Source organism: Microchirus variegatus (genome assembly GCF_963457635.1).
Source record: "Microchirus variegatus genome assembly, chromosome: 9".
Taxonomy (NCBI): Eukaryota; Metazoa; Chordata; class Actinopteri; order Pleuronectiformes; family Soleidae; genus Microchirus; species Microchirus variegatus.
In genome coordinates, this window is record NC_139810.1 from 3984287 (window position 1) to 4008972 (window position 24686).

General features: G+C 41.0%; 1 protein-coding gene across 1 annotated transcript in view; it reads left to right on the forward strand.

The window, feature by feature from the left end:
* zbtb46 (zinc finger and BTB domain containing 46) overlaps nucleotides 1-24686 on the forward strand; it is a gene marked incomplete at both ends in the record, with an annotated part of 55082 nt that overhangs the window by 10162 nt on the left and 20234 nt on the right. The window contains one exon of the mRNA XM_083894650.1: nucleotides 24157-24438. Coding sequence (XP_083750776.1) covers nucleotides 24157-24438 — 282 coding nt within the window. The remainder of the gene's footprint in view (nucleotides 1-24156; nucleotides 24439-24686) is intronic.

A 24686-nucleotide genomic window follows, 5' to 3' on the forward strand; every position in this document is an offset into this window, starting at 1 on the left:
TGGATACAGACCAATAAGTGTAAACTGCAATCTGGTCATTAAAATTATTACAAATATGATTTCTTTCTGTTTTTGTTTTCTTTTTTGTTTTCCTTTGGCGGCCCTCGGGTATCAAAACTTTGAGAACCCCTGCTTTAGAGACTCATTTTAACAACCGGGAGTCGCGTAAACATGACGTCGCGCGCGCCTTTTTCCGGTCGGTCGTCATGGAAACACGTTAACGTACCCATCGCTAATATTGTCCCATCGTTAGCGCAGAACAACAGGCCTAGCAAAAGTCATTTTATCTGAGAGACGCCGTTGTCCACAGTGAGTTCCGCATGTTTGGACTTGTTCGAGTTCAGAACTTCGTCCTCTGGAGCTCTGGACTCGACTGGGACGCGCACACACACACACACACACATACACACACACACACACACACACACACACACACACACACACACACACACACACACACACACACACACACACATCGCTTCACTTCCCACTCCTGCACAAACGCCTCCCAGAGGCTCTGCAGTGTAAAGGTGAACACTTGAAATAATGAATGGATCCCCCTTTTGCCCCTTCCTCTCTGTTCCTAGTTAAGACTCTCCCCGTAGTATTTGCACTTCATTAAACTTGAAATAGGTTTAATATTTAAAACACCGTGAACAGATTCCAACCCCCTCACCTCGTCGCACACACCTCTCCTCTCCACTTTTTTTCCCCCTCCCTCTCATCTTTCTTCACTCGCGGGGTTTTTAATAATCTACGCTCACGTTTTTTTTCCTTCTGCCTAATTCACTCCGTCTTCATTAAAAAACCAAAATAGATTTAATATTTCAGACTCTGTGGACTTTCATTTTTTTAACCCCCCGTTTTCGCTTCGCGGCGCGGTGTTTGACAAGCCGTGGGTTAGACGACGACGACGTCGCATTCAAATCTCTGTCGCTCTGTGTCCTTTTTTTTTTTTGTTCATCTTTCTCACTTTTTCCACCTCTCTATTATCAGCTTTGTACTCCAGGTCTCGCTCTGTTTCCCCCTGTTTGCTCTGCCCCCTTTTGTCCTTGGATTTCAGCTCTTTCCTCCCGCCCTGTTGACTTTTGTGGTCCGCTCACCCCCCACTTCCCTCAGCTTCACCTCCTCCCTCCATCCCCCCCTTTCCTCCTCTTGGTTGCACATTAGTTATAATGATATAAGAGTAATTTTATTTTCTGACCAACAAACTTTCTCCAACAAGGAGAAAGTTACATTATCACCATGGAAACCAATGGTTTCTCACCACCCACCAGCCATCTATCTATCTATCTATCTTGCTAGTTAGCTTACAATCCATCTATCTATCTATCTCGCTAGTTAGCTTACAATCCATCTATCTTGCTTGTTAGTTTAAGATCTATCTATCTATTTGTTAGCTTACAATCTATCCATCTATCTTGCTAGTTAGCTTACAATCCTATCTTGCTTGTTAGTTTACTATTTATCTATCCTGCTAGTTAGCTTACAATCTATCTATCTATCTGTCTATCTATCTATCTATCTATCTATCTATCTATCTATCTATCTATCTATCTATCTATCTATCTATCTATCTATCTATCTATCTATCTATCTATCTATCTATCTATCTATCTATCTATCTATCTATCTACATAGTGTGCTAGTTAGCTTACGACCTATCTATCTTGCTAGTTAGCTTACAATCTAACTATCTATCTTGCTAGTTAGCTTACAATCTATCTATCTATCTTGCTAGTAAGCTTACGATCTATCCATCTATCTTGCTTGTTAGCTTACGATCTATTTATCTATCTTGCTAGTTAGCTTACCATCTATCTATCTCACTTGTTAGCTTACGATCTATCTATTTATCTTGCTAGTATGCTTACAATCTATCTATCTATCTACTTAGTGTGCTAGTTAGCTAAAGACCTATCTATCTATCTTGCTAGTTAGCTTATGATCTACCGTTCTATCTATCTTGCTAGTTAGCTTATGATCTATCTATCTGTCTTCCTACTTAGTGTGCGAGTTAGCTTACAACCAATCTATCTTGCTAGTTAGCTTATGATCTATCTATCTATCTATCTATCTATCTATCTATCTATCTATCTATCTATCTATCTATCTATCTATCTATCTATCTATCTATCTATCTACTTAGTAGTTATAATGATACAAGAGTACTTTTCTTCTCTGTCTGTTTCTCTTGTGTCCAACAAATATTCAGTCTGCGTTAAATTAGAGAGGAGAAAGTTACATTATCACCGTGGAAACCGATGGTTTCTCACCACCCACCAGCCATCTTTGTGCTATGACCTCACATCCTGCTGCTTGTTATGGGCAGTCCACCAGCTAAAAGCCCCCTTCTCCTCCACCACATTCACACCATCTCTTCACACTCCTGCTGTCTGTCTCTGTGTCTCTCTTTCTCCGTATTCTCTCGCTCTCATCTCTCACTTTTCCGACACCGACACCTGCTCTATTTATAAGTCTCTGGCTTGAAGAGAGCGAGCCATGTTGGACAGGAAGTGACTGAGCGTGGCCTTTTTCCCAAAAAAAAAAAACCTGTCAACCTCTGCACCTCCTGCTCCTGGAACAGGAGCTGCACAAAGTGTGGATACAAGAGGAGGAGGAGGAGGAGGGGGTTAAAGATTAGCCGTCCCACCCTGAGTGCACCTGGGCTGGGCTCATGTGTGTGTTCTCGACAGCCGTGGCCCACACACACACACACACACACACACACACACACACACACACACCGTGTGGTTTAAATGCTCCTCTACGTCTTGGCATCGATCATCGTCTAAGTATTAAACCATTACCCAGAATGCATCCTGACAGGATGTCCTGTTGGCACAGTGAAGGTGGGGTGTGGGTGTGTGTCTGTGAGACACGTCTGTGGTTGAACATTAAAAAGCAGTCGCCCCCACATCTGAAATCACAGGACACACTTTACAAAACACTTGTTCCACACGTGTTTATGTTCCACTAATATTTGAGGTTGTGTTTAAAACGTCATACACTAAAGAAGACGCCATCTTTTTCCATCATGATAGAGGGCAAATGAGTTAATATGTTTTTTTGTAGAAATAAAGCTAATTTAAAATATAACATAATATGATAACATATGATATAATATAATAATATATAATAAAAGTGCTTCAGTGATTATATAATAATTATTTAAATAGTCTTAATCAACTCTTTAAATTAAATAACCAGAGAAAGAACCTCATATTTTCCACCTTCAAAAGAACAATTTTTTAATCTAAAAAATATATTTTTTAAAAGCTCCGAAACTAATCATTAGCTAATTATCAAAATACCAAATATATTGACTTGAATGAACTAAAACTAGCAAGGTGAAAAACTAAATAAAAACACAGACTATAATAACCTTGGTATGAAGGTATCACGAGGGGCTGAAATCTTTGATGACAGTTCAGTGTTTGTGTTTCCTGGCACAGGTAACAATGAACCCTGGAACTGCCCCTTTAACCATGTTTTAAGAAAAGGAAGAAGCTCCTGTTGTCAGAGTTTTGTGCTCGTTTCTCTCTCTCACTTTCAGTCGACTTCTTCTTCTTTTTCCCCCGCTCTTGTTTATTTTAGAAAGGTGGCTTTGTTCAGTTTACCGTAGGTGGATCCACTCGACCCCCATCAGCGTCGTCTGACCGGTTGGAAAAATGGGAGCGGGGTGAGGGGGGGGGGTGTGGTGGTTGAGGGGGTGTGTGTGTGTGTGTTTGGACAAACGGACAACCTGAACAGGATATAGAAATGGGGTGTGTCACTGCACATACACACACACACACACACACACACACACACACAGTGGTGGGAGTGTTCCCACTGGAGGGCAAAGTCTCTCTTCCTCTTATATTCATTCTCTTCTTTTCTTTTCCCCCCCTCTTCCTCCGTCACACCCCCCTCCAGACCTCCTTCCTTTAGACCTCTCTCTCTCCCCCCTCTCCCCCCCCCGCCTCCTTTTGTAAAAAAGAAAGTGTGAAAGTTACAGCGTCGCTGGCCAACGGCACTGAGACACACGAGGAGGGAGGGGCCAAAGTCACCACAGGGAACAATTATGGCTGGAGCTGTGTACATACAAGTATGTGTACACTGTGTGTGTGTGTGTGTGTGCGGTTCTTTTTGAGGTTTGATGGCTGCAGAAGCATCCAGTCCTGGAAGCCACGTTCTGTCCTTCACAACTATGTCCTCTCACTGTCTCCTCTGTCCCCTCTGTTTGGACCGACACACCGCGAGCACACACAATGTTGCCGTCACTTTAGTGATGATTAATTATGGACCAGAATTTTTTTTTTTAAAGTTGTCAAAGTTTGGACGACATAGTATAGTATGAAGTTTTTGTCAAATTCTGGACGACATATGAAGTTTTTGTCAAAATTTGGACGAAAAATCTTTTTTTCAAAAAAGTTGTCAAATTTTGGACGACATAGTATAGTATGAAGTTTTTGTCAACATCTGGACGACAATATAGTATGAAGTTTTTGTCAAATTTTGGACTAAAAATATTTCTTTAAAAAAAACTGTCAAATTTTGGATGACAGTATGAAGTTTTTGTAAAATTTTCGATTAAAAATATTTTTCAAAAAGTTGTCAAATTTTGGACGACAATATAGTATGAAGTTTTTGTCAAATTTTGGACTAAAAATATTTCTTTAAAAAAAACTGTCAAATTTTGGATGACAGTATGAAGTTTTTGTCAAATTTTGAATGAAAAATATTTTTCAAAAAGTTGTCAAATTTTGGACGACATAGTATAGTATGATGTTTTTGTCAAATTTCGGACCAACAATTTTTTTTTCGATTCAGAATCGATATAAACATTTTTTTTATAAAGAGTAGTGCTGGGCACGTTAGCAGCGTCAACGTACCGTCCACCAGTTAGCTCCTTTAGCACCGTTAGCGCGCCTACAGTGGAGCTGGAGCGGTCTGTTTATTAAAGGAAAAGAGCAGCGCTACAAATAACTAGCGTACCTGTGTACTGCGTATGTGTGCCTCTGTTTTTAAAGTTTAGCCTTACTTTACAGACTCATTTTAAAAATCTGGGGTCACGCAAACATGACGTCACACTCGTCTTTTTCCTCTCAGACGTGTATGGAAACGTTAGCCATGCGCTAACGTTGACATCGTCACAGTTAATGTGCCCGGCACTAATAAATTGAATCGAAAATCGAATTTGAATCGAATCGTAGCCCCAAAAAAGGGAATGGCATCGTGAGATAGTAAAAGATTCAAAGATTCCCACCCCTAGTGCGTGCGTGTGATAGCTGTGCAGGCCTCTGTGTGTGTGTGTGTGTAGTTTCACATTGAGTATATTATGGGCTCAAACACAGGCAGGACTGACTGTGGGTTCAACTTCCTCCTGAGCAGCAGGATCTGAGTCTGTCTGTGTGTTGGTTTTTGAAAAAGTGGAACCTCCACATTTCAATTTGTAATCATGTCAGAATTACCCAACACTGACGTGAGGGGGGGGGGGGGGAGGTGTAAGGATATCATGCATATGTAAATGCACTGGAAAGAACCTAAAACTATTGACCGAGACCACAAACTCCCACAGTAACTGACAGGGTCATTAAAAAAAAGTGTTATTAGGTTAAATAGAAACCACAGGAGTCACCCTCTGCTTATACATTATAATTACATCATAATTAAAGCCTCACTATTGTTCATTTATCAATATCTGCTGAAGTAAATGCTCTGTATTTATAGAACACTTTCTAGTAGAGTAATTGCAAACAATTTTGATAATCGATGAATCGGTTTGAAGCTTTTTTCATGATTAAAACAAGATTTCTGATCGTTTCAGCTTCTTAAATGTGAATATTTTCATTGTTTCTTTGCTCCACATAAACAAAGAAAGCATTACGAGCTGCTGGATCTCCTCCTTTGTTGTCTGTTGTGTTTGTTGTGGTCTGTTGCGTCGCGTTTTCGATGTCATTGTTTATTGTCAGCACCAAGCTAACGTAAGCTAATGCTGAAACGTGCATTGTCTTAAATGGCCACCAGGGGGCGACTCCATTGGTTTGTATTTAGTCTACTAAATGGTCCGTATTTGTGTTGCACACTTTTTAGTCTGGATATGTGCAGAACTTTTTGGATCACAGATCTTTCGTACCGTTCACACGTCAGGTGCAGCGTGGGGGTTACGTGTCTTGCCACAGGGACACAGTGCCGTGTCAGGAATTGGACCCTCGACCTTTCCGGTTGAATGGGTTATTGCCGTGTCATTTTAGCCAGAAAAAAAAAATGTGAACCCACAGACTTACAAAGAAATGTATAAATGTATGGAAGGAAGTGAGATCATATCCTCTTCTGTTTTTCACTGAAGGTGACGGCAGTTTTATAAAAAGTCCACTCTCTCGCTCTCTCTCTCTCTTTTGTTTCTTCTTCCTCAACCTGGGCCAGATCACCTGCCAACCTATTTCTCCTCATTGTTCCTATGTTCTTCCTCCTCCTCCTCCTCCTCCTCTCTTGTTGAAACTCTTTCCTTCTCACTTTTCAGCAGCAGCCGTGAACAATAACCTCATCTTTATAGAGCCCAGTTCAGACCTGAGTGATCTGATCTGAAGTAGAGCGTTAGATATGAACATGAACATCAGAAGAGCGTGAATAAAAGCTCTACACACGCTTTTTTAACATGAAATAAGATTATAACTGTTGAATGAAAAATAGTAATGCACTGATCAATGATCTAATACTTCAGCAGTGGCTACAGATAAGTAAACGTTTGTGCAGTGGGTCAGAGGAAAGCAGCTGGGAAGGCAAACGGTCTTGGAAAGAAACGACTTCCACACTTCTTGGAAGACTTTCCTCCATATTTTGAAGTGTTTCTATGGGAATTATTGTCCGTTCTTATTCTGTAGAGCATTTTTTTTATAAAAGGTCAGACACTGAAGTCGCAATCTACGTTTCAGTTCATCCCAAAGTTGCTCAATGGAGTTCAGGACTCGAATCATGTCCTTTTTCACTGGAGCTCAGTCATGTTGGAATTCAAAAGTTTGGGGTCACTTAGAAAAGTCCTTATCTTTGAAGGAAAAGCACTTCTTTTTTTTTTTCAATGAATATTACATTAAATGAATCAGATGATGTTAGCAGAGCTGAAGACAGTTTTGCTGGTTCTTTGACTAAAGGGAAAAATGATTATTTGGAATGAAAATCATTATTTCTAATCTTGTCAATGTCTTTCCTATGTTTTCTATTCATTTTGAAACTCTTTTGGTGAATAAAAAGAGTTTTAATGCAAAACACAACACAAATTGTATAGGTGAGCCCAAACCTTTGAACGGTAGTGTATATATATATATATATATATATATTCTTCGTCATTTTAGAAACTTTGAGCTATTTCAACAACACGATTCTCCAAATGTGTTAAAAATATTCCTCTCTTAAACCACATCACGACTCGGCTAAAACGCTGCTGTTGTTGGTCTGACTTTTATGTACATTTTGTCCAGAAGCAGTGATTTATATATATATATATATACATATATGCATATATATATATATATATATATATATGCATATATGTATAGATTTCAGTTGTTATCTGTGCGACACCTGACTGAATGACTCTGACCAGTATCAAACACAGCGTGTGTGTGTGAGTGTGTGTGTAATTGTCTGTGACCCTGGCAGTGTTTTCTTCTCTGTCTCTGTGTTCTGTGGTGAGACTGTTTGGCCTTCCCAGAGTTCCTCTGGCCTCAGAGACATCCAGCTTCAAGGCTCAGTGTGTGTGTGTGTGTGTGTGTGTGTGTGTGTGTGTGTGTGCTTTACAGGAGAGTGTATGTAGAAATGGAGTGATGGAGGTGAGAGGTGGTTTTGATAGCTTGGCACAATCAGGCCGTCTTACCCCCCCTCTCTCTCTCCCATACCCCTGTGTTCAGACCTTGATAAGTGGAGCCTGAGTCTGTGGGGGTTAGGGATTCCTGTCTGGCACACACACACTCACACACACACACACACACACACACACACACACATGGAGACACGCACTCATGCACACTGGGATCCGCCCGTTCTACATTCCTGTGTCCGACTAAGGAAGCAGCCGAGCAGTCTTCCCCTCCACTCCCAAATTATCCCCCCTGAAGTTGCAGCAGTGTATTTATCACATGCCTCTCTCATCCGCTCTGACACACACACACACACACACGCACACACACACACACACACACACACCCCTCCTCTACCGTTCTGTGCTCTCCATCCATCCTAAGATTGTGTCCCACGTCATAATCCTCACAATTATCAGTGTATGTTCTGTATGTTAACATAAAACCATCTCCTCCTCCTGTGGGTTTTTACTTCATCACTCAGTCACTGCTGACCTTCTTTTTACTCTTTGCTCATCACTTCAACCCTTTCACATTCGACTTCCCTCTTTACTCCCTTTACTCCCTCCTCCTCTCTCTCCTCCCTCTCTTCTCAGGGGTCACACAGAGGTCATGTGGTCTCCTGATGCCCTTCTCTCTAATGGTTTCTTAATGAGAGAGAGACACAGAGAGGAGATAGATAGATAGATAGATAGATAGATAGATAGATAGATAGATAGATAGATAGATAGATAGATAGATAGATAGATCATAAAGCTAACTAGCACACTAACCAACTAGCTAACTAGCAAGATAGATAGATAGCTTGATCGTAAACTAACTAGCACACTAATTAGATAGATCCTAAGCTAACGAGCAAGATAAATAAATCAATCGTAAGCTAACTAGCACACTGACTTGCAAGATAGTTAGATCAATCGTAAGCTAACTAGCAAGATAGATAGATCAATCGTAAGCTAACTAGCACACTAACTAGAAAGTTAGATAGATCGATCTAAAGCTAACTAGCTAGATAGATAGATAGATAGATAGATAGATAGATAGATAGATAGATAGATAGATAGATAGATAGATAGATAGATAGATAGATAGATAGATAGATAGATAGATAGATAGATAGATAGATAGATAGATAGATAGATCGTAAGCAAACTAGCACACTAACTAGATAGATAGATCGTAAACTACCTAGCAAGATAGATAGATCAATCGTAAGGTAACTAGCAAGACAGATAGATCGATTGTAAGCTAACTAGCACACTAACTAACAAGATATATAGATAGATACGTTTGTTGACTGCAGCTTTGACATTATATTCTTTAGTTATTTGGCCTGCTTGGTTTTATTGTTTTTATATCATACTTGTACTTTCTGGTCTATTTTCATTCCATTTTTTTGGATGCCTAGAGTTTTTTTTTTATTGTTTTGTTTTATTATTGTTTATGAGTCACACTTCTGCTGTTTCTATTATATTTGTTTTTCTAAATGTTGTTGATATAATGTCTGTGTAAAGGCTTAGGGTTATCTGATCATGTGTGTGAATGGTGTTATATATAAATACACTTGTTTTGGCCTTTGAGCTGAGATTTGAATTGTAGTGAGGTTAAGATTAGGGTTAGGCATTAGTGTGTGTGTGTGTGTGTGTGTGTGTGTGTGTGTGTGTGTGTGTGTGTGTGTGTGTGTTGGGGGCGTGGCCTGGTCTATAATGTGCTTCTGCTGATTTGATCATCAGTAATTAATCTCAATGGTTGAGCTGGGCTGCAGTGGGAGAAGTCTGTCTCTGTGGTTTCTTCTTTCACTATGAAGACGAGTCGTTCTACCTCTTATACTCACATCGACAGACACTTACTGATTTGCCTGCTATTTTTGAATTTCAAAAACCTGTTTATATATATATATATATATATATATATACATATATTTATATATATATATATATATATATATATACATATATTTATATATATATATATATATATATATATACATATATATATATATATATATATATACATACATATATATATATATATATATATATATACATATATATATATATATATATATATACATATATATATATATATATATATATACATATATATATATGTATATATATATATATATACATATATGTATATATATACATATATATATATATACATATATATATATATATACATATATATATATATACATATATATATATATATATACATATATATATATATATATATATATACATATATATATATATATATATATATACATATACATATATATATATATATATATACATATACATATATATATATGTATATATATATACATATATATATATATATATATATATATACATATATATATATATATATATATATATATATATGTATATATACATTTAGTTAGCTAGCTCCATGTATACATTATGCTCAGTAATTTTCTGATAAAACAGCTTCTACAGTATTTAGTGTCACCTCCAGCTCATATTTTTGACCTAAAATGAGTAGAAAAACACCATTACACCATGGTTTAACAAGCAATTTCATAATGTAAGGAGTAGTAGTGAATAGTGAATACTGTTTATAGTGCACAGGAGACACAGTTCATCATTTAAATGTTCAGTTTTGATGCAATAACTCATTAAAACACAGAATAATTTTATTCCGTGACAAATAGAACTCATTGGTCATGATTTTGGGGGTTTTCTTTTCAGGTTTTGCATCTACAGATAAGATCAGGAGGAAGTACACGCTTAGAAATAAAAGTGCCATATAAGTTTCTTCGGCTTGTCCTCATAGCAGAACCCTTGAAAAACCCTTTCTTCGGGAGAGCAAATAGTTCCAGGTAGAACCTCAGCCCTTGTAGAAGAACCCTTTAGGAACCCTTATTTCTGAGAGTGAAGGTAACTTCTGTAGACTCTTCACTCTCCGTGTGAACTGACGCTGTCACGTCAGTCATGTGCGATGAAAGAATAATCAGCATATTTTTACTTCATGGCTCAAAAAGTTCTAAATATATCTGTCATTCCTGATCCACGGATCTACGTTAGAAAGACTTCACTGATTCACTTTAGAGGAACGATTATTTTCGTAATCGATGAATGGTTTGGCCCATTAAATGTCAGAAAAAGTCAAACCTGGAAATGACGATGTTCTCCAACGTCTTGTTTTGTCCACAAACTAAAATGATTCAGTTTTAATGATTTCTTTGTTTATGTGGAGAAAAGAAACGAAGAACATATTCACATTTAAGAAGCTAAAAAACTTGGATTATCAAAATAGTAATAGAGTCATTGTTTCAGCTCTTCTTCACTTGCCCAGGTTTGGTTTCTTTGTTCACTTCCTCCCTGTGTTTAACCCTCACACTCTGAGCAAACTCACTCACTCTCTTCCTCCACTTTCCCTTTGGCCGTCGCAGCCTCTGTTCCCATTTTCCGATCTCGCTGTCTGTGCCTCATCCTTGCTTTTCCTCTTTTCCGTGCCACTGTCCTCCTCCTCCTCCTCCTCCTCCTCCTCCTCCCATGCTGAGGCCAGAGCTCTCTCTCTCCATTGTTGGAGGCAGGTTGCCAAGGATACGAGCACAGAGAGAGACACAGTCTTAATGTTATGAGATGAGCGCAGACAGCGAGAGGTTGCAGCCTCCCTGGTCACAGGGCAGCCCCCACAGCAACAGTGAGAGCTCACACTGATCACCTGCTGCTCTGTCATATCACCTGTAGTGACTGTATTCTCACGCCGTCGTCTGCATCTCCATGACTTGTTGTGTTTCTCCCAGGTTGAAGACATCTGAAGTTTCCATGTCCTACAGCTTTATATCGTCCACATGATGAGGGTTGTGTGTGTGTGTGGGGGGGGGGGGGGGCTTGAGGCAGGAACAGCAGACCTGGACATGTTTCTGGACATGTTTCTCATCCAGAGTCCAGAGAGGAACGAGCGTACACTGTTCACATTCACACCTATGAGTGTTAAATTAACCACCACACCAGGGAGGGAGAGAGGGAGTGAGTGAGTCTGACCACACAGTGGAGAAGTGGTGAACACTGTTGCCTCACAGCAAGAAAGTAGCTGGTTCCTTCTCCCCATGTGAGCGTAGCTTTTCTCCAGTTTCCTAACCCGGTGATGGACGGGTGACCTGAGCCCCATGAGCCTCATGCGGAGGGTAAAGATTGAAGAGTGGCCATAAATGATTGATTGGTCATCGATTGATTCATACATATATATGTATATATATACATATACACACACACATATATATGTGACCTCCATCTAATATTTTCAACCTAAATATGTGTATATATGTAGATATATATTTATATATGTACATATATATACACACACACATATATATATACACATATACATGTACATATATATATACACACACACACACACACACACACACACACACACACACACACACACACACACACACACACACACACGACCTCATCTAATATTTTCAACCTAAATATGTGTGTGTGTGTATTATGTACATATACACACACACACATATACTTACATACACATATATATATACACATATATATATATACACACACATACAGGTGACCTCCATCTAATATTTTCAACCTAAATATGGGTATGTGTGTCAATACATGTACATATATAAATGTATATGTACATATAGACACACACATATACTTACATACACATATATATGTATATATATATATGTGTGTGTGTATATATGTACATATATAAATATATATGTACATATACACACACATATACATACATACACATATATATGTATATATATATGCACACACATACGTGTGTGACCTCCATCTAATATTTTCAACCTAAGAGTATATATGTACATATATATTTATATATAATATATATATACATATACACACACATATACATACAGTATATGTATACACACACACACATGCACGCACGCATACACACATATAATATATGTTTTTTTATATATTATATCAAAATCAAACTAACACACCAAGATAATATAGTTGAATTGTTTTGGTTTGTGAGAAAATGCCTAACATAGTGTACACAGTCGGGCTTTAAGTGCAGCTCAACTTAACTTAGCTTGTATTTGAGCTGATGATAAGGCGTACGGTGACCGACGGAAACAAAAGCACTAACTTTTGTTGACTCGTCTGACTCTTTTATTCTCTTTCACTGGCGTGAGCAGTAAAAGCTGGACCTGTGAGCCTCATGGAGCATGAACCCACAGACTGTGTCTGCATCTCCACCCAGAGCCATTGTCGGCTTCCTCCTCCACTTTTCCATTATCCCCTCCCTCCGAGCCTCGCTCCCTCTCTTCCTCCTCTTCCTCCTCACCCCTCTTCGTATTCAACCCCAGCAGCACACAGATGATGATGATGATGATGATGATGATGGTGTTTCTCCCCCTCGTACATAAACCCAGGACATAACCTCTCTTTCTCTTCCTCCCTCAATCTCTCCATCTCTTTCAGCACAAAGCCCTGCGTGTCTGCCTTCCTTCCCCACCCAGCATTCTTTCCCCATGCAGACCTCTCCCCCGCTCTCTCTCTCTCTCTCTCTGTCGACTTCCCTCCCACCCTCCAACTTGCTCAGCCTCACCCTACCTTTCATTCGCCCACTCTTTATCTCACACACTTACTCCACTCTCTCTCTCCAGCTTTTACTCTCTCGTCTTCTTCTTCTCGCTCTTCCCCCTCAGTTGCTCTGGCTTTTCTTTCTGATACATCTTCATTTATTCCTCCCTCTCTCTCTCTTTCCCTGCTGACCCTATTATTTTTATATTCACTTTCCATCTACCAGAACTCCCCCCTCACCCTCTCTCTCTCTCTCCACCTCCCACTCCTCACAGTCCCTCTAAGCTGCATTAACTCCCCAGATTACCTTGAGCCCTTCAATCCTCCATCCCTCATGCACTCCCCCTTTTCCTCCCTCCCTTCACTCATTTACTTGCTTGCTCCTGGTACATCCACGTTGACGGCTAATTTTTTTAATTACTTTTACTTTAAATTACTTTTACTTTTTCCAGAGCTGAAATAATTACTCAATTATGAATAAACATAGATATATGTAAATATATATACACACATATACATAATAGACATATATGTATATACATTGATATATGTATGTACATACATATACATGTATATACACACATACACATGCACATACATACATATATCCATACATATAAATATTTTTACACACACACATATATATTTAAAGAAAAAATTACTTAAATTACTTTTACTTTAAATGACTTTGTATATATATGTAAATATATATACAGACACATATACATAGACATTATAGACATATATATGTATATACATTTATATATGTATGTACACACACACACACGAACATATATACATACATACATACACATACATACATATATACATACACACACATATATATATTTAAAGAATTCAAACATCACTTTTTCAGCCCCATGTGAATATTTTCTGATATCTTTGCTCCATATAAGAGAATAAATGTTGGTTTGTGGACATTTGAGAACATCATAGTTTTGAGACATTTGACTAATTGATTAATTGAGGAAATAATTGACAGATTAATGGATTGTGAAAAGAATAATCAAAGGCAAAAGTCATTATGTCACCGTTATAACTGTACAACCCTTCGGTCATCATCTGCAACTCTTAAAGTGACAGGAAACTATTCAATATGATTAAACTGCTGTCACATCTGTGTTAAACAGCTCTATGTTCTGACAGCTCTCACTGGTGTGGAGTGTTTGCTTCGTAAACTGACAGTAAATCTACGAGAAACTTTTCCAGTGTCTCCTCCCAAACAGCAGCAGCAGAGTGGAGGTTAGCCATGAGATGCTATCACTGGATCACCAGATATAACACAACACAACATTTGTTAAATATGGCAAAAAATATCTATAGCTCAAAATAGAACAGTCCAGACACCATTTACCAGTTAGCTGTGTTAGCTCCTTTAGCGCCGTTCGCACGCCTACAGTCGAACTGGAGCGGTCTGTTTATGAAACGACAAGAGCAGCGCTACAAATAATCAGCGTACCTGTGTACTGCGTATGTGTGCCTCTGTTTTTAAAGTTTAGCGTTACTTTCGAGACTCATTTTAACAATCGGGAGTCATGCAAACATGACGTCACGCACGTCTTTTTCCATGTGTCATCATGTTTATGTGACTTTTTTAAAACTGTTTACCAGTTAGCTCCGTTAGCTCCGTTAGCTCCTTTAGCGCGCCTGCAGTCGACCTGGAGCAGTCTGTGTAACTGTGTATGTGTGCCTCTGTTTTTAAAGTTTAGTGTTACTTTAGAGACTCATTTTAACAATCGGGAGTCACGCAAACATGACGTCACGCACGTCTTTTTCCAGTCAGTCGTCATGGAAACACGTCATGCTTACGTTAACGTTGACGCCCAAACTCTTAGAAATAAGGGTTCCAAAAGCCTCCTTCTCAAGGGCTGAGGTTCTACCTGGAACTATTTGCTTCTGAAAAACTTTTTTAAAGGGTTCTTGGTAACACTCATGGTTCCAGTAAGAACCATTTTGATCCAGAGAACCCTTTGAATCCCCTTTCCTGAATAAAGGGTTTTAAAAGGGCTCAAGGTCAAAAAGCCAAAAAGGGTTCTCCTATGAGGACAAGCCGAAAAACCTTATATGGTTCTGCTTACCACTATTATTTCTAAGAGTGCACACTCGGCCTGAAAATCTGGTTCTTGGGACAGTTCCCCAAATTTGCTGATCACATGACAAACACAGCGCGAGCATTCAGGGCCGAGTGCGAGTATCAGACACACGATAGAGAATCTAAACAGTTTAAGAAGTCATTACAAAAGTATATCCCATAATATGCGGGCGATAATCACATCGAGATCGACTCCTCGACTGTTTGCGCTGGTTTAGCCGTCGTTTTCATTGTCTCTGTATATGTGGGTGTTACACAGAGAAGAAGAAGAAGATGTCTGACTGTAGTCTCACACACACACACACTCACTTACTCACCCCCCAACCAACACTTTACCCACCCCTCCCTCCCTCCCTCCCTCCCTCCCTTCCTCCCACAGACTCTGTAACCTTCCCCCTTCACTCACCCACCCACCCACACTTCATCACCCCACCATGCACCTCTCACCCCTCCACTCTCCTCCTCCCCTCCACCCACACTCGCTCTTCTTCTCTTAAGCCCCAGCAGCACCATCCTATCTCTGCCTGTCCTTTACCACTCTCTCCTCCCTCTGTCCATCCCTCCCTCCCTCTAAAGCCTTCAGGCTCTGCTTGATTTATGCTCACCCTCCCTATCCACTCTCACCCCACCACCACCACCACCATCACCACCACCCACTCTCCCCTATCTCTCCTGGAGGCTGTGGCCCGGCCAGTCCCTAAAAACAACAGAGAATAGAAACCTATTTTACTTTCCATCCTCCCTCCGTTTTAACCCAGCATTTTTTTCATTCCCCTCTCCCACACTGCTTTTTTAAATTGCCTCTGAATTCTTGAGCTGTTTTAGTGCCTCACTCCCCCCTTCTCTGCTGAAATTACTTTTTTACCCTCTCAAACTCTCTGGCATGCTGAGGAAGCAACTTCCAGCTCCTCCTCCTCCTCCCCTCGATGTCCACTCAAGGAAAAAAAAAACATGCACTACAGTAAATGACACACACACACACAGACACACACGCACACACACACAGAGCTGCAGGTGAAGGTGAGCATCACATTGTCGCCCGTGTGCAGCGTCTTCTAACGCCTTGTTTTCAGGCCGGCGTGCGGCAAATCTGTCTTTGTCCACACACACACACACACACGCACACACACACACACACACACACACACACACACACACACACACACACACACACACTCTTTCTCCTGTGGTGGCACACTCCCGTACTCAAACACACACACACAAAGCCCGACTTTCTTCTTCACAGTTCTCATTCACTCCACTTCTGTCTCTGTTGATATGAAGGTGTGGGTGTGTGTGTGTGTGTGTGTGTGTCTGTGTGTGTGTGTCAACATTCATTTAGGTTATGGTTAGGTTAAGAATGGTCATACAAACTTACTCCATAACACTATTTCATTACCATACGTTAACTCAAAGTGACCCTGTAAAGTTTTAGACTATATACAGTATGTCAATTTGTCCAGGCATTTCCTTTGCTATGAGTACTTTGTTGACGTTTTAAAATCAATCAATCAAATGTTATTTATATAGCCCACAATTCACAAAACACAGTTTGTTTCGCAGGGTCGCTAACATCCTCTGTCCTTAGACCCTTGGCCAGCTTAAGGAAAAAAGACCTTATAACAGGGAAAAAGAAAGAGGTAGAAACCTTAGGGAGAAGCACGGGTCCATGGATGGAGAGACGTGCAGTAGATGTTACCCAAAACATAGAAAAAGCACAGATACTGCGTCTGTATCTGAGCCACTATGGGCTTCATTTAAAGTAGACATATTATAGCGTATTTATCCAAGCTAACCTAGTTCCCTGGTGTCCTAATGAACATGTCTGTGACATGCTTTGGTCAAAATACCTTTAGGATGAAGCACCACAGCAGTTCAATCGCCCTGTCAAAACAGTCGCCATGAGTGCCTGTCTCTTTAAATATGCAAATGAGACACAGGAAACTACGTCAGCGTCACTGAGGCTAATGGCAGCTAACAGCAGTTAGCATTTGGAAAAGCCGTCATCACATTGGCGTCATATATAAAATGTAAATCCTCTGATGCTGGAAGTTTGTGTAGAACTCTGTGCTGCACTGTGCAGCCAAGAATACAACACTTCACTGACTTCTGCTCTTCAGGATACTATTGCCCTCGCCTGCACTCTCGCGTTTTTTTACGTACAAAGCGGAGCTCTGCGAGACGACAAATCCAGGAATGTGTCATTGTGACGTAGCAATGAGTGCAGAAGTCAACATCGTGTTTTATCTCCTGTACTTAGACTGAGGAGAACCACACAAACACACTTTTTCACACTTTGCCGACTCATAGAGATGCACCTGAGTGCAGTGAGTTGATTCTCACAGTGAACCCTCACAAACATCAGCGTTTAAGATCTTTGAAAGTCTTAAAAGCAAATATTTAATCCCCATCATTGTCATGACATGAATGCTATGAAAATATAAACCAGTTATATATGTATATGTACAAATATATGGTAACATTAGACTCATCTCATTGTCATAAAGTATCTGTGATGACTTCCCCTGCTCGATTATCATCACATTTATTATACATGGAATCGATTAAACCACATATATATTTAATCAATAAAGTCATACCTTCATGTCATTTTATGGTGGAGGAGTTCTCACACACACACACACACACACACACACGTTATGCACATTAACACACACACACACGCAAACACTCCTTTTTACACGACCAGAACATAAGTTCAAAGGTCAAACCAGGTCAACTGACCCGTCCCTCCCTTTTCAGACCTTCACTCTCGTCCTCCTCCTCTTTACTGCGTCAAAGCTCTCTAATAACATGACTCCACACACACACACACACACACACACATTAATACACACAGTGAAGCCTCCGACCACATCATATAAAAATGTATCTCCATTAGCTGGAACTCTCTCAGTAGATGATGAATGCAGTATCCGTCACACACATACACTTCTTTTATTTCAAGGTAAGTCTTATTCCACACTTGCTTTTTTTCCCACTCAAACCCCCACATATATCTCAGGCAGCATTACACACACACACACACACACACACACACACACACACACACACACACACACACACACACACACACACACACACACACACACACACACACACACACACACACACACACACGAACAAAGAGAAACCACCATTTCCACATATTTGTCTCTCCTTTTAAAAGGGGGGGTTGATTTAGCATAAATGTTGAAGCCAAGGGTGCCCAGCTACCATGGCAACCAAATTAAACGGAGGATCTCTTCAGAAAGCAGAAATCTGAATTATTCGGACTCTTTTATGAAGGGGAAAAAAAAAATAAAAAATTCAAATTCCCTCCACTGTACAAAGACGGCTGCACTGTATAGGTGTGTGTGTGTGTGTGTGGGGAGAATATGCTATTGTTTTCTTCTTCATTATGTGTTTCTACATCATTACACCATGCAGGTCAAAGGCATGCAAAAAGAAGCGCGTGTGACGTCATGTTTGCGTGACTCCAGATTGTTAAAATGAGTCTCTAAAGTAACGCTAAAACTTTAAAAACAGAGGCACACGTACGCAGCACACAGACCGCTCCAGTTCCACTGTAGGTGTGCTAACCGGCGCTAAAGGAGCTAACGCAGCTAACTGGTAAACAGTGCCGTGGGACGTAAACATGACGTCATGCGCGTCTTTTTATGGTCAGTCGTCATGGAAACACTTTGTGCGTAAACGTTGATGGCGTTAATGTGCCCAGCACTAATAATAATAATAATAACAACGTAATTTCGTTCAGTTTACGAAACTTGCAAAACGTAAAGATGGACGCCAAACTCAAGATGGCCGACTTCCTGTTGAGTCGATGTCATGGTCCCAAGAGGATTCTTTTGTTCGTCTTGGGCCGTCCGATGTTCCCACCAAATTCAACTAAATTTCGGCCACGCCATAGACTTTCACCAGAGGGGGGCGCTCCTGAGCCATTGTACATTGGTTTATCGCAATCCCATTATTATATCGTTTTTTTCGCCTGTTTTGGCCGTTCATTTTCACGCATGTTTAGAGGGTCAAATTAGAGATTCTGTGGAGAGAACATTATTAAATTGATTAGCGGTGCTCACGAAGAAAGAGCAATGAGATAAAAGGACAGTGTCACATAACGGCCAGTCTCTAAGAATCCGTTTTTTGAAGTGATTCAAAAGAAGACACTGATTCAGCCTCATTTATAACAACTGAGAACTTTTCTGTCTGAAAATCACGACGCGGTCACATTTCCATAACTCCGTTTAAACGAGCCCAGTGTGACTGAGGCGTTGTTACTGTACGACTGCGAGGAGGACGAGGAGGAGGAGGGAGGGCGGACATGTTCCATCTGTACGTGCACGTGTGCAGGGGGATGCTGGGAGAAGGGGTCAGAGGTCACTCTGCTCGTCCAATGAACAGATGAGTGAATGGAGATGGGGGTCAGAGGTGGGCCCACTTCTCTCTCTCTCTCTCTCTCCTTCACTTCCTCTCCTCTTCCATTTGTGTGTGTGTGTGTGTGTGTGTGTGTGTTGTTGGCCAACAGCAGATCCATGTTATTGATTGACTCCTGTGGCTGCGGCGCTGCCCACTGAAGGAGGGGGCAGAGCTCTAATGAATTCCTGCACCTTATGCCCCTTTGCACCAACCCTTACACCCCCTCCTTAATTAACTTTGTTTGTTTGTGTGTGTGTGTGTGTGTGGGATGTAGGAGTGCGTGGATGCATGTGTGTGTGTGTGTATCTTCCTCCACAGCTCAACACCCCCGCTTTTACACTCCCCTGCCTTTTTGTTTCCTCTCTCTTTCTCTTTCTACCCTGTCCGTTCCTCCTCTCTTTATTTCCTCCAACTTAATCTCCTGATTCTTGCCGTCTGCTCAGACTTTGGTGTCTGCTCACAACTTCACATGTAAACGAGTGACAGTAGGGGTGGAAATCTTTGACTATCTCACGATTCGGTACCATTCAAAGTCGATCTTTGATTCAAAACGTTTTGATTCCTAATGATTTCTGCTTCAATCAGTAGGTGTGCAAAGGATGATCGACTCCAGTCAATGACAAATGGAGACATTAAAGTGTCTTTTTCAGATTTTATTCATGCTTAGATGGAATTGTTGTAACTGTTGCATAAAAGCAATACATATACATAAGAATTAAATAAGTAACAAAAATAAAAGTGGCTCTTTATTAGTGCTGGGCACGTTAAAGGTCGTCATGTTTACGTACCGGATTCCAGGCACAGTTTACCAGTTAGCTCCGCTAGCTGCGTTAGCTTCTTTCGCACGCCTACAGAAAAGAACGAAAAGAGCTGCGCTACAAATAACCTCAGTTTTTAAAGTTGTAAAGTAACGCTCAACTTTAAAAACAGAGGCACACATACGCAGTACACAGGTACGCTGGTTATTTTAGCGCTGCTCTTTTCGTTTAATAAACAGACCGCTCCAGTTCGACTGTAGGCACGCTAATGGCGCTACAGGAGCTAATGCAGCTAACTGGTAAACGGTGCCTGGACTCCGGTGCCGCGGCATGTAAATATGACGTCACATGCGTCTTTTTCTGGTCATTTGTTATGGAAACACGTTGTGCGTTAGCGTTAACCGCTGTTAATGTGTAATTTTCTATCGATTCTGAATCGTAGTAAATGAGAATCGCGATTCTTATGGCAATGTATTTTTTTGGCACACCCCTAGCTGTCAGTGTGTATGTGTGTGTGTGTGTGTGTGTGAGAGACAGACAGAGTGGTCATCATTGACCCTGTACACTGTGAAGAGGCTGCATACCTATTTGTATTCTAGCTGTGGAGGCAAACTCCTGTCTCTGTCACCTTGACTCCCTCCTGCAGTAGATGAGCCCCATTCTGCACAGGGAACACTTGACTGTGAGGTGAACTGGACAATACAGCGCTGGATTTTGTTCTTCCACTTCTCTCTTCTGTCCAGATTTTGCCCCCATTTCTGACTTCTCTTTGTTTGTTTTCCCCTCTCAGCTTAACAACAAAAAAAATAGTTCAGGGCTATTTTTGAGTGAGTTTGTACGAGGCACTGAAGCAGCAGCATGAAACAGATGGGCACGTGCTCAGGGGGAAACATGGCTGCCAGCTGAAACAGCAGGAAAAATTGATTTTTTTGCTACTTAACAAAAGGCTCAGACCTTAAAATATGTGCCAGCTTAAGTTTACACTATTTAAAGAAAATAGCCATTTAATCTTGCTGTTGTACATCGCTGTTCTCAAGCTGGAGAAAGACAAACATGGGGATAATCAGCACTTTTAGCTTGAAGAGCGCAAGCTAGCTGCTCCATAACTTACGCTAGCTTCTCCATCACTCAAGCTAGTTGCTCCATCACACAAGCTAGCTGCTTCATCACTCAAGCTAGTTACTCATTCACACAAGCTAGCTGCTCCATCACACAAACTAGCTGCTCCATCACTCAAGCTAGCTGCTCCATCACACAAGCTAGCTGCTCCATCACTCAAGCTAGCTGCTCCATCACACAGGGCTAGCACGACTCGGGTATCAGGCTCCCGGTGGGGATTGACGCCGGGGCAGAGGACGTAGCAGAACCGCGCCGCTGCCGTTCCGCGTCCAGTGGAAATCCGGGGTAATGGCGCTAAAGGAGCTAATGCAGCCATTAAGTGAGACCAAACTTTTGAACGTTAGTTTAGCTTGTATTAGGTTAGCCTTGATTAACTGAGTTGTAATCGTTGTTTGTGGGAGTCGCTGAATGCGCTCGTGTGATTTCCAGGCACAGAAAAAGCCCTCAGATAATCACACTGTAACACAAGCTGAACGATCACAGTGACGACTGGAATCACTGATTGTACGGACTTCTGCGGAGGAGAAAACTTATATATTAGGACGTCAAGAGGGTTTGTTTTGTTTCCAGAACAATGACATATAATTATACACAAGGCAGAAGAAGAATTTCTACATTAGTGCAGTGTGTGTGTGTGTGTGTGTCTCAGTGTGTTTGTGTTAGGTGTAACTGAGCCATTCTTTCAACGTCTCTGAAGCCGCTGATGTGTGTGTGGTGTGTAGTTTAGTCTTTGATCGGCACAGAGAGTGCAAAGCAAACTGTCGTCAATTAAATGTCAATTAGGAGGCAAAGAGTGTGTGTGTGTGTGTGTGTGTGTGATGAGCAGCAGCGTTGTCGTCGGCTCTGTGGTCTGACACTCTTGTAGATCTACAGTGGAGTTTTCAGCGACGTCTCCTGCTGACAGCTTCTCCACACACTCTGCTTTCAGTGTCTCTGACGGCTGAACACGCACGCACACACACACACACATGCACGCACGCACACACACTCTCCTTCTCTTTATGATCTCTGTGTGTTTTTGTTGACTGCCGATGACGAGCTGCGTTCAGGAGTTGAATCACTCGTGCGTCGTTCGTCACTACAGTGAAAACACTGTGTGTAAGTGATGACACGGCTTTGGTTACACTGCTGCTGCTGCTGCTGCTGCTGTATGATGGGCTGGATTTTATTTTACCCTCTGTTATTACTGTCAGTTGGAACACTTAAAGCAGCACTGTGCAATTTCTGCAGGATGTGCTGTTGCCGCGTAGCAAACGAGCAGCAGTGAAAGCAGATATTTCAGTCGGAAGTTTCCGCCCCTCGAATTTTGGGGTCAGTTTATCATTAAATGACTCGGTGTTTTCAAGGACAGAAGTTCACGAGACAGTGACCCAGAAGTTATTTTAAAGAGACAGTGAAGTGTATGAGGTGCTTTTCTAGTCTTGATTACACTTCACCCATTCACTGACACGCTCATAGAGCTAAACTACCGTTCAAAAGTTTGGGCTCACTTAGAAATGTCCTTATTTTTGAAGGAAACACTCTTTTTTTTTTCAATGAATATAACATTAAATGAATCATAAATACACTCTGTACATTGTTAATGTGGTAAAAGACTATTCTAGCTGCAAACGTCTGGTTTTTAATGGAATATGTACATAGGTGTATAGAGGCCCATTTCCACTGTTCTAATAGTACATTAAAACAGTATAGAATAATAATGTGAGGTGCAGCAAAAATATTAAAATTAATTTAAGTTGTTTTTAAAAGAGCTCAATCATAAGCATATCCTCCTGACTACCAGGGAAAAAAATATTGACCAATTTGGTATCATTGAAAAGTAAAATGGTATGGTCCAGGTGGAGCTAGATAGGCTCCACCCACGACAGTCGGCTGATTGGGGTGAAACTATTACGAACCCCAAACTATTCCTTTAATGATGTACATGTTCCATATTATTGCTTTAAATCAACAATTTGACAGCTGTTCTTGTTTGACCACCATCCTCCTCCTCCATCCTCTACACAGAGAGATGGTTTATCCCAAGTGTCAGGATTCTCTTGCAGCCTTTAAAGACCATTTAATCCCTCAAATTGAGAACACACAGTGTTTTATTTTAAGTCATTGTCCTTCACCACCTACTGGAATGTCCCTGTTTAATTTTCCCTCTGCCAAAGACAGAGGTTATGGTTGTTATGGTCCTTAAGCCATTATTTCCAAACTTAGTGGGTGGTTTGTGTTTGAGGGGAAAAGACAGTGATTCAGTGGGAGGAGACGTGTGTGTTTTCACTTTCTCATTCTAAAGTCTTTAAATGAATATATTTACTGTGTTCCAGGAGCAGACGTGACAGAGCCCAACAGCTCAGACAGCCGCGGCGAACGCCTCGACTTCTTCCTCAAACAGGAGGAGGCGCTCGCCGCAGAGCCCAGCTTCATCGGTGCCAGCGAATCAGAGGAGCACGGCGGAGGAGGCGGGGCCGGAGCCATCACCTCCGTAGCCAATCTGAAGGCGGCGCTGATGAGTAAGAACAGTCTGCTGTCGCTGAGGGCCGAGATGATGGGAGATGATAATCCCTTACTCTACGAGTACCTGCCCAAAGGAGGACACTCCCTGTCACGTAAGTTACACAACACACACACACTGATCGTTACACAACACACACACACTGATCGTTACACAACACAACACACACTGATCGTTACACACACACACACACACACACTGATCGTTACACACACACAACACACACGCACTGATCGTTACACACACAACACACACTGATCGTTACACAACACACAAAACACACTGATCGTTACACAACACACACAACACACTGATCGTTACACACACACACACACTGATCGT